The sequence below is a fragment of the Ornithorhynchus anatinus genome, chromosome 7 (genome assembly GCF_004115215.2).
Source record: "Ornithorhynchus anatinus isolate Pmale09 chromosome 7, mOrnAna1.pri.v4, whole genome shotgun sequence".
Lineage (NCBI taxonomy): Eukaryota > Metazoa > Chordata > Mammalia > Monotremata > Ornithorhynchidae > Ornithorhynchus > Ornithorhynchus anatinus.
In genome coordinates this window covers 41392809-41404927 of record NC_041734.1, presented here as the reverse complement: position 1 = coordinate 41404927, position 12119 = coordinate 41392809, and the positions used below count along the sequence as shown (strand labels likewise).

At 50.0% G+C, this 12119-nt stretch overlaps 1 protein-coding gene across 3 annotated transcripts in view; it reads right to left on the bottom strand.

The window, feature by feature from the left end:
* Positions 1-9828, bottom strand: part of UBE2G2 (ubiquitin conjugating enzyme E2 G2) — a 48740-nt gene extending 38912 nt beyond the window's left edge. The window contains exon 1 of one of the 3 annotated variants that reach the window (XM_029068207.2): positions 9744-9828. In XM_029068207.2, the coding sequence (XP_028924040.1) occupies positions 9744-9786 (43 nt within the window). In that variant the 5' untranslated portion in view covers positions 9787-9828. Of the gene's footprint in view, positions 1-4724; positions 4744-9743 lie in introns of those variants that run through there. The other 2 variants (XM_029068208.2, XM_029068209.2) reach the window with 2 other exon arrangements.
* Between the last annotated feature and the right edge of the window lie 2291 nt (positions 9829-12119).

Sequence of the window (12119 nt, the reverse complement as noted above, 5' to 3'; positions counted from 1 at the left end):
AGGGACTGTAGCGTGGCTCAGTGGAAAAGAGCCTGGGCTTTGGAGTCAGAGGTCATGAGTTCGACTCCCGGCTCTGCCACCTGTCGGCTGTGTGACTGTGGGCGAGTCTCTTCACTTCTCTGGGCCTCAGTTCCCTCATCTGTAAAACGGGGATTAACTGTGAGCCCCACGTGGGACAACCCGATGACCCTGTATCTACCCCGGCGCTTAGAACAGTGCTCTGCACATAGTAAGCGCTTAACAGATACCAACGTCATTATTATCCGACAGGATTACCTTGCTGCTTCTACCTGAGTGCACACAGAAAGCACTTAACAGATACCACCGCAGTTTAGGACAGGGGAAGGGGAAATTATATCTTCGTACCAGCAGGACATGCTCTGGAATTGTCTTTTGCGGGAGTGGTGATGACTTACATCAAGTCACCACTGCGTCAAACAAAAACTCCTTACCACTGACTTGAAAGCACTCAATCACCTCGTCCCCTCTTACCTCACTTCGCTATTTTCCTATCACAACTCAGCCCGCTCACTTTGTTCCTCTAATAATAAAAATAATGGCATTTGTTAAGCGCTTACTATGTGCAAAGCACCTTCTCACTGGACGACCTCCCATCCAGTCAAGAGCCCCCACCCCCCACCCCCATCCTTCACCCCTGAGCTGAGCTCACCCTCTGTCTACACTGCAGAAACCCCAAGTTCCTGGCGGCTCTACGACTTTAAAAAAGTCCCCCTTTGCCTCAGCCCACCTCTCTCTCCCCTCTGTCGTCCTCTCCATCGGAAACGTAGCCCCGTTGAAAGGGGCACTTTCATTTCTCTCTCATTCTGATAGGGCCAACGTCAAACCGGAAAATAACGACTTGGGATGTTCCCCTGCCAAATAGCGGCCGATGTTTTAACAGTAGCGTTTATCACAAAAGAAAAGGACTTGAGATGTTTCTTCGGGGTTCTGTCCATCAGACAAAGGGGCAGGTAAACGTAGCAAAATGCATTTTAAAGGCTGTAGGCCTAAAGTTAAAAGAATACAGGGAAAAGCCTTCATATATAAAAGCTCCTGCTTGAGGAAAGACAAAAAAGTAAAAAGAAAAGTAAAAAGTAAAAAGAAAAAAGAAAAAAAAGAGGAAAAAGAAAAAACTCCTCAGTGTCACTGAACCACTAAATGTAAACGGTCAAATATAAAGCTCTCTCTTTACAAAATGCGAAACAAGTTAAACATCTAGGCGTCACAGAAACCCTAAGTATAAACAAGAGCATTTTGAGAAAACAGAAAGACTTTGGACATCATTCCCAACCCCAGTACGTCGACCACACCGTTTAATTTCTTGATGCCCGGACTACTGGCAAAGTGTAAAAATCCTACCCCAACTTCACATCGAACTGAAACTACTCATACGCCTAACCAACGGCTTTTGTTTCATTTTTATTTTTTCATTTCATTGCAGCAGAAGCTGTATCTATTAAAGGCTTACTCGGCGCAGAGCACTGTACCGAGCGCCGGAGGAGGGAATTAGATACGGCCCCCTGTCCCCGAGGGGGCTCGACTACACGAAAATCTCCATGCTCCCGCAGCCCAAGGAAGGTTCAGAAATGTAGGCTGCCCGCAACGATCTTACAGCCGAGAGGGTTTTGGATGTACAATTCTCACATACACTTTGCAGTGTGATGGATTCCCCCTACCCGCCCAACCGAGTAGAAACCCGACTGGCAGAGACGAGAGGGCGAGTGACGCCGTGCAAACCGCTAACACCACAATCAATTCCCTCACTCAGATTCTCCGGCCCAAAGCCTTCTGGACTGAACGGGAGCTCAACTGCCATTTCCGACAGGAGAATCCCTCACTACAGAGGGAGCTAGGCGTAAATACTTCAATCCTATCCCGGGATTTCCGGGGGTAAACTGGCGAGCCGTGCTGCTACATCGGGATTTGCGGGCCCCGTTTTTCTTCTGACAGGTGCGGAAGCTTGAATTCTCCCCTCTGTGGCCTGGGGTACACATCGAAACTGCTTTCTGACGGCCAATTTCAGGGCAGTGACAGCCGAAGCCTCCAGAAACCCAAACAGATTAAGAGGGAAAAATGTTTATTTCACGTGTCAAAGCTGATGATTCAGTGGAAATGTGATTCCACAGATTATGAAAAACAGACATCTTGGCTGGGTTTGAAGGCCTAAGCCAGAGCGGGGAAATTTCAATCGATCAATCGACGGCATTTATTGAGCTTACTTTCTGCAGAGCGCTGTATTACGCACTTGGAAGAGTTCAATACGGTTGCTAGGCACAATCCCTGTCCTCCAGGAGCTTTGCGTCTAGCAGAGCTGACTACATCCTCAATACACCGGCACGTTTTGTTTCCCACTGTCACCCTGTCACACCTCTCCTCTCCCTTTTAATAACAGTTGTGATATTAATCAAACACTTACTTTTGCCAAACACCGTACTAAGCCTCGAGATAAATGTAAGAGAATCAGGTTGGACCCGGTCCCCGTCCGACATGGGGCTTACAGTCTCTGTAGGGGGGAGAAGAGGTGATGATAATAATAATAACGTTGGTATTTGTTAAGCGCTTACTATGTGCAGAGCACTGTTCTAAGCGCTGGGGGAGATACAGGGTCGTCAGGTTGTCCCGCGTGAGGCTCCCGTTAATAATAATAATAATGTTGGTATTTATTAAGCACTTACTATGTGCCGAGCACTGTTCTAAGCGCTGGGGTAGACATAGGGAATCATGTTGTCCCACGTGGGGCTCACAGTCTTAATCCCCATTTTACAGATGAGGGAACTGAGGCACAGAGAAGTGAAGTGACTTGCCCACAGTCACACAGCCGACAAGTGGCAGAGCTGGGATTCGAACTCATGAGCCCTGACTCCAAAGCCCGTGCTCTTTCCACTGAGCCATGTTACTATGTGCAGAGCACTGTTTTAAGCGCTGGGGTAGACACAGGGGAATCAGGTTGTCCCACGTGGGGCTCACAGTCTTCATCCCCATTTTACAGATGAGGCAACTGAGGCCCAGAGAAGTGAAGTGACTTGCCCACAGTCACCCAGCTGACAAGTGGCAGAGCTGGGATTCGAACTCAAGAGCCCCTGACTCCAAAGCCCGTGCTGTTTCCACTGAGCCACGCTGCTTCCCATTTTACAGATGAGGTCACTGAAGCACAGAGAAGTTCAGTGACTTGCCCACAGTCACCCAGCTGACACTAGGTATTGAAACCCTATTTTACAGGTGGGGAACCTTCGGCCTGAAGAAGTTATACGACTTGCCCAGGGTCACGCAGCCTGCTGAAGTGGCATTACTGACCGGATCCTCTGACATCCAGGCCCGCTGTCTTTCCGCCAGGCCAGGCTGCCTTCAATCAATGACATTTATTGAGCGCTCACTATACGCAGAGGACTGTACTAAGCGCTTGGGAGAGTACAATACAACAGAATTAGCTGACACATTCCCTGCCCACACAGGGCTTACAGTCTAGGGTCTTTCTTGTCTTCCCTCTTCCCTCACGCCTCACCATCCTTCTTCTCTCTCCCCCTCCACCTCTCTACCTCTCCCTATGCCCTGTCCCCATCAACCCCTTGTTTCTCTACTAGCCCTTGTATCTCTGGATCAAAAAATAAAGATAATTCGGGGGAGGTGAGCAATCAGATGGCGTCAAGATCAGGGTATTTAATGCTTTTCGCGAACGGACGTTCATTTTTATGTTCTCGGGGATTTATTAAGAATCCCACCTAATGAAAGGCCCACCTAAGGTTTCCAAGAATAATAACAACATCACGGTATTTGTTAAAGACTTCCTCTGTACCAAGCCCCCGTACTAAGCACCGAGGTAGTCACGGCATAATCCGCTTGGTTATAGTTCTCTTCCACCAAACATCACCGCTACAAGAATTCCGTGGTCTCCTCACATAATCCTTCAACCCCAGCTGAAAACTACAGTGAATTCTTGTCCTTAGCGTATCTCACAGAAGGCCGGATATCCTGCTCCGGTAGAGAGCACCAAAACAGGAAATCGGGTCAAAGACAACAGCCCCGGCTCTAGCAAAGCGCGGCACCGACCTAGTTACTTAACCTCTGTGCGCTCCGCTTTATTCCCACACCTTATCCACAAAACGGAAATGCTCTCTATCCGTATGAACGCGCCTGAATTAGAAAAACCTTTCAAGAGCAGAGTAATTAAGGCCGCGGAGAGGCTATAAAAGCTGAAGACGATTTAAAGTCGCTCTAATTGGGGTTCACGTAAGAACCGGTGATATCGCTCCGTGACGAGAGACTTTCAACCACGAGTACAAGTACACTCGGTTGTCCCCAGTTGAAGGGGTTTAGTCCCGGCCCACACCGAGGAAATTGTGGATGACGGTAAGTTCATTTTGACGGCACTCCCCGCGGGCACACGCCGGTTTCTTCCGACCTCACGGTGTCCCACCTTAGACGCGGGTTGTCGGAACTCTCCCTAATTCCCCAACGGCGATCTAGCTCACACACGCGGGGAAAAACACGGGTCACGGACGAACCGAGCGTGCCCAGAATTCGCATCTCGGAACCGAAGGGCATTCGTTTCGAGTGTGGGGGCGGAAAGGTTACCAAAAAAGGAGGAGGACGAGGGGGAAGGAAAGAGGTGGGGAAGGGAAGGAGGGAGGAGGAGGCAAAGCAGGAGAGGAGGGGCGGGGGGAGAAGGGAAGGAGGAGAAAAGAGCCAGCCAGGTATTCCCGACTCCTGCCTTTTTTGGGTCTTACTCTTGCCCCCCAACCGACGGCTCTCCTCCTTGTCCTCGCCGGGCTCGGGGACCGGACCGTCGTCCCGCTTGTGCCCCGTCCATCCGCTTCACCCCGCGCCCATTCTGCCCTGGCGGGCCGTGGGAGTCGCGAGGGGCCGGCTATGGTTGGACCGGACCGTCTCGCACCCCTCAACTCGGCTGTCCTCTCAACTGCAGCTCCCGGAACTAGGCGAGACAGGCAAACGGGCTCCATCACCCGCGGCACGGGGTACGGGGGGGAGGGGGCTCTGCTACCTGTTGGAGGCAAGAAAGTTTCTCGCTGCACTGCCCTCCTCCTCCTCCTCCCGTTCCTGCTGCTGACAAGGAGGAAGAAATGCCCCACTTCTGCCCTCCGCCCCTTTTTATGGTATTTGTTAAGCCGGTGCCGGGCGCAGTATGCATTCATTCATTCAAGAGTATTACTGAGCGCTTACTATGTGCAGGGCACCGTACTAAGCGCTTGGAATGGACAACTCGGCAACAGAGAGAGAGAATTCCTGCCCACTGACGGGCTTACAGTCTAATCGGGGGAGACGGACGGACAAAATCAATAGCAATACATAGAATCAAGGGGACGGACATCTCATTAACAAAATAAAGAGGGTAATAAAAATATATACAAATGAGCAGACGAGCACAATGCTGAGGGGACGGGAGAGGGGGAGGAGCGGAGGGAAAGATGGGGAAAGGGGGGGCTTGGCAGTACTCGGCAGCGGGGTAGAGCCATTCATTCATTTAATTATATTGAGCGCTTCCTGTGTGCAGAGCACTGTACGAAGCACTTGATAAAGAATAAGAATAAACAGACGCGTTCCCCGCCCACAATGAGTTTACAGTCCAAAGGAGGGAGAACACAAGCTAATGGGGGACGGGGGAAGGGATCGCGTTCTGTTCTAAGTACTGTTCTAAGCGCCGGGGTAGGTACAGGTTAATTAGGTCAGGCACAGTCCCCGTCCCACACGGGACTCACGGTCTAAGGAGGGGGAGAACAGGGATGGATTCCCCATTTCACGGCTGAGGGAACTGAGGCACAGAGAAGCTACGTGATCATACAGTAGCCAAGCGGCGGAGTCGGGTTGAGAACCCAGGTCCTTCGGACTCCCGGGTCTAGTCTATCCATCGGGCCACGGCGCTTCTCTTTTTGGCTACGAGGCGCTGGCAAGCTAGTACGACCGCCTGCCCTGTCCCAAATGCGGCGGGGAGAGGCCGACGTCTTTGCGACTCAGTGCAGATCCCGGGGACTAAACGGTTTAAACCTCGGTCCCACTTCTACACCGTACGAAGACACGGAAAAACTCAGGCAGAACATTTACATCTGTTTAGGGGACACTCTGGAGTGAATTGTAACTTTTGGCGCCGGGTGGCCTTCCAGGCGGTGAAACATCAGATATTCATTCATTCAACGGTATTCACTGAGCGCTTACTACGTGCGCAGCACTGCACTAAGCGCTTCGAATGGACAAATGGGTAACAGATAGAGACGGTCCCTGCCCTCTGACGGGCTCACGGTCTAATCGGGGGAGACGGACGGACGAGAACCGTAGCAATACATAGAATCGAGGGGATGAACATCTCATTGAGACAGCAGCAGATAAACAGAATCGAGGCGATGTGCATCTCATTAACAAAATCAACAGGGTAATGAAATAAACGGATATTCACGGAGCATGTCGGGAAGAGGAACCGGGCGCCGGAAAAGGGTGCGAAAACCTAGCTCCTTAGAGGATCTCCCCGAACTTTCGCTTGCCGCCGTCTCTCGGCGGCGCGCCGCACCACCCCGCCAACGAAAAGTGAAGCTCGCGATCCATTTCCCCCAACGGCAGATCTTCACGGGTGAGGAGTGGAAGAAAAAGAGCCGCACGGCCCGGTGGATAGAGCGGGGGCTTGGGAGTCGGGAGGTCCCGGGCCGAATTCCGGCTCTGCCACCTGCCTGCTGCGTGACCCGGGGCGAGACACTTCACTCCTCTGGGCCTCCCTTCCCTCATCTGTAAAATGGGGACTGTGAGCACCTCTGGGGGACCCGGACTGTAGCCAACCCAATTATCTTGGGCCTAAAACAGCGCCTGGCACACAGGAAGCGCTTAACAAATACCGTAAGGATTATCGCTGTATTAGTCTAGTAAAAGAACCGAGGGGCTGGAGGCCAAGAGCAACCCCTGCCTCCAGCGAAGAGCTGGATGAATGGCTGGATGGATGGCTGGATGGATCCAAGTGCTTAGTACAGTGCTCTGCACATAGTAAGTGCTCAAAAAATACTATTGAATGGATGGATGGATGGATGGATGGATGGATGGATGGATGGATGGATGGATGGATGGATGGATGGATGGATAGATGAATAAGTGGATGGATGGATGGATGGATGGATGGATGGATGGATGGATACAAGTGCTTAGTACAGTGCTCTGCACATAGTAAGTGCTCAATAAATACTATTGAATGAATGAATGGATGGATGGATGGATGGATGAATGGGTGGGTGGATGGGTGGATGGGTGGGTGGATGGATGGATGGATGGATGGATGGATGGATGGATGGATGGATGGATGGATGGATGGATGGATCCAAGTGCTTAGTACAGTGCTTTGCACATAGTAAGTGCTCAATAAATACTATTGGATGGATGGATGGATGGATGGATGGATGGATGGATGGATGGATGGATGGATGGATGGATGGATGGATGGATGGATGGATGGATGAATAAATGGGTGAATAAATGGGAGAATGAATGAATGGGTGGATGGATGAATGAATGGATGCCCGTCAATGGTCAGGGCCTGTCTCTATCTGTTACCGATTTGTCCATTCCCAGCACTTAGTCCAGTGCTCTGCACATAGTAAGCGCTCAGCAAATACTACTGAATGAACGAATGGGTGAATAAATGGGTGGATGAATGAATGGATGGACGAACGAATGAATAAATGGTGGATGAATGAATGGGTGGGTGGATGGATGAATGAATGAATGGGTGGATGAATGAATGGATGAATAAATGGATGGGTGGATGAATGAACGGGTGGATGAAGGAATGAATGGATGCCCGTCATTGGGCAGGGCCTGTCTCTAGCCGTTACCGATGTGTCCACTCCAAGCGCTTAGTCCAGTGCTCTGCTCGTAGTAAGCGCTCAGTAAATACTACCGAGTGAACGAATGGATGAATGAATGAATGAATGAATGGACGAACGACTGGCTGGAGGGACGGCCTGGCTGACAGTCCAGTGCTCTGCTCATAGTACGCGCTCAGTAAATACTACCGAGTGAACGAATGGATGAATGAATGGACTAATGAATAAATGGACGAATGTCTGGCTGGAGGGACGGCCTGGCTGATAGTCCAGTGCTCTGCACATAGTACGCGCTCAGTAAATACTACTGAATGAACAAATGGACGACTAAACGGGTGGATGAATGAATGGAGGAATGAATAAATGGACGAGTGAATAATCCTGTTGGTATTTGTTAAGCGCTTATTAGGTGCCGAGCACCGTTCTAAGCGCTGGGCTTGATACATTGATGATAATAATAATGTTGGTATTTGTTAAGCGCTTATTAGGTGCCGAGCACCGTTCTAAGCGCTGGGGTCGATACATCGATAACAATAATAATAATAATGTGGGTATCTGTTAAGCGCTTCCTAAGTGCCGAGCACCGTTCTAAGCGCTGGCATAGATACAGTAATAATAAAAATAATAATGTGGGTATCCGATAAGCATTCACTAGGTGCCGAGCACCGTTCTAAGCGCTGGGAGAGATACCTTAATAAAAATAATAATGTGGGTATTTAAGCGCTTACTATGTGCAGAGCACCGTTCTAAGCGCTGGGATAGATACAGTAATAATAAAAATAATAATGTGGGTATCCGTTAAGCATTCACTAGGTGCCGAGCACCGTTCTAAGCGCTGGGAGAGACACATTAATAAAAATAATAATGTGGGTATTCGTTAAGCGCTTCCTAGGTGCAGAGCACTGTTCTAAGCGCTGGGGGAGACCCAGGGTCATCAGGTGGTCCCACGTGGGGCTCACAGTCTTCATCCCCATTTTCCAGAGGAGGGAACTGAGGCCCAGAGAACTGAAGTAATAATAATAATATTGTGGGTATCTGTTAAGCGCTTCCTAGGTGCCGAGCACTGTTCTAAGAGCTGGGGGAGAGACACGAGGGGAATGAGGGAAGGCAAGGGCGGCTCGGTGGGTGGAAGGAGCGGGGGTCCGGGAGGGGAGGGGAGGGGAGGGAAAAGGAGAGGAGGGGGGACGAGGGGGGACGAGGGGACAAATGGCGGCTCGGCCATCTGTCAGCCGTGTGACTTTGGGCAAGTCACTTCACTTCTCTGGGCCTCAGTGACCTCATCTGTCAAATGGGGATGAAGACGGGGAGCCCCACGGGGGGCAACCTGATGACCCTGGGTCTCCCCCAGCGCTTAGAACAGGGCTCGGCACCTAGGAAGCGCTTAACAGATACCAACATGATTACATGATTAGGGCAGAGGAGGGGGGACGAGGGGGGACGAGGGGGGACGAGGGCGGACGAAGGGGGACGAAGGGGGACGAAGGGGGACGAGGGCGGACGAAGGGGGACGAAGGGGGACGAAGGGGGACGAGGGCGGACGAGGGCGGACGAGGGCGGACGAGGGCGGACGAAGGGGGACGAAGGGGGACGAAGGGGGACGAGGGCGGACGAGGGCGGACGAGGGCGGACGAGGGCGGACGAAGGGGGACGAAGGGGGACGAAGGGGGACGAAGGGGGACGAAGGGGGACGAAGGGGGACGAAGGGGGACGAAGGGGGACGAAGGGGGACGAAGGGGGACGAAGGGGGACGAAGGGGGACGAAGGGGGACGAAGGGGGACGAAGGGGGACGAAGGGGGACGAAGGGGGACGAAGGGGGACGAAGGGGGACGAAGGGGGACGAAGGGGGACGAAGGGGGACGAAGGGGAGCCCGAGGGGAGCCCGAGGGTCGAGGAGGTCGGGGTCGGGGTGCGGGACGGAGGCCACTCACGTTTATACTCGGCCATGAGCCTCTTGAGCGCGGTGCCCGCCATGGCGGAGCGGGCCCGGTCCTGCCCAGCCCCGACCCCCCCGGACCCCGCAAGCGCTTCCGGGTCACGTCCCGCCCGCCCGTCGCCATGGCGACCCGCCCCGCCCCCGTCGCCATGGCGACCGCACCCATCGCCGCCTCCCCCCCCCCGTCTTAGCTCCAGCGCCGGCGTCAGCATCCTCATCAGTAGCGTTATCGTCCTTATCGTTCTCCTTCTCCTTGTCGTTGGTGTCATTGTTATTATCGTTGTTCTCATCATCGTTATTGTCATCGTTATCATTAGTATCCTTCTTATCATTTTTGTCATTTTTATCATCGTTATCGCTTTTATTATTATCCTTTTTATCGTTAGCGTTATCCTTATTCTTGGCATCATTCTTAGCATTATCCTTTTTATCGTCGTTATTGTTGTCGTCATTATTATCATTATCGTTATTGTTATTATCGTTGTTATCGTTTTTATCATCATCCTTTTTATCGTTATAATCATCATTATGATTGTCATTATTATTAGCGTTCTTATTTTTATCATTGTTATTGTTGTCGTCATTATTATCGTTATTATCGTTTTTATTATTATCCTTTTTATCGTTATTATCATCATTATCATTGTCATTATTAGTAGCATTTTTATATTTATCGTTGTTATTGTTGTCGTCATTATTATCGTTATTATTGTTATTATCATTATTATCGGTTTTATTATCCTTTTTATCGTTACTATTATCAGCATTATTATCGTTATCATCATTATCATTATTGTCATTATTATTAGCATTCTTATTTTTATCACTGTTATCGTTGTCGTCATTATTATCATTATTATCGTTATTGTTATTATCCTTATTATAATTATTGTCATTATTATTGTCATTATTATTATTATCGGTATAGTTATCATTATCATTAGCGTTATCATCGTTATTATTACTATCGTTGTTATCATCATTATTATTATGAGTGGCATTTTTATGGTTATTATTATTAACATTATTATGGTTATTATTGTCATTTTTATCTTTATCATTAGTATTATTATCATTATTGTTATTGTTGTCGTCGTTATTATTGTCATTATTATCTTTATTATCGTTAGTATTATTATTATTTTTTTTTTATTATTATCACCATTGTTCTCGTCCTGGGTTCGACCCCCCGGCTCTGCCCCTTGTCAGCCCTGGGGAGACAACTTTAGAGCAGCAGCGTGGCTCAGTGGAAAGAGCCGGGGCTTGGGAGTCAGAGGTCATGGGTTCGAATCCCAGCTCTGCCCCTTGTCAGCTGTGGGACCGGGGGCAAGTCCCTTCACTTCTCTGGGCCTCAGTTCCCTCCTCTGGAAAATGGGGATGAAGACGGTGAGCCCCACGTGGGACAACCTGATGACCCCGGGTCTCCCCCAGCGCTTAGAACGGCGCCCTGCACATAGTGAGCGCTTAACAAATACCAACATTATTATTAATGTGGCTACCCCAGCGCTTAGAACGGCGCTCTGCACATAGTGAGCGCTTAACAAATACCAACATTTTTTTTTTCCTTGTCCATCCGTCTCCCCGGATTAGACCGTAAGTGCGTCAAAGGGCAGGGACTGTCTCCGTTACCCATTTGTCCATTCCAAGCGCTTGATACAGTGCTCTGCACATAGTAAGCGCTCAATAAATACTACTGAATGAACGAGTGGATGAATAGATGGGTGGATGAAGGGATGGATGGGTGGATGAATGAATAAATGGGTGGATGGATGAATGAATGAATGGATGCCCATCGAAGGGCAGGGCCTGTCTCTCTCTGTTACCCATTTGTCCATTCCCAGCGCTTAGTCCAGTGCTCTGCACCTAGGAAGCGCTCAATAAATACTACTGAATGAACGAGTGGATGAATAAATGGGTGGATGAAGGGATGGATGGGTGAATGAATGAATAAATGGGTGGATGGATGAATGAATGGATGCCCGTCAAAGGGCAGGGCCTGTCTCCATCTGTTACCCATCTGTCCATTCCGAGCGCTTAGTCCAGTGCTCTGCACCTAGGAAGCGCTCAATAAATACTACCGGATGAATGGTTAGCATGCTCTGAGCCTATATGGTCAGCTGGGTGACTGTGGGCGAGTCACTTCACTTCTCTGGGCCTCAGTGACCTCATCTGTCAAGGGGATGAAGACTGTGAGCCTCACGTGGGACGACCCGATCACCCTGTGTCTCCCCCAGCGCTTAGAACAGTGCTCGGCACATAGTAGGCGCTTAACAAATACCGACATTATTATTAAGGTATCTCCCCCAGCGTTTAGCACAGTGCGCTGCACATAGTAGATGCTTAACAAATACCAACATTATTATTATTATTA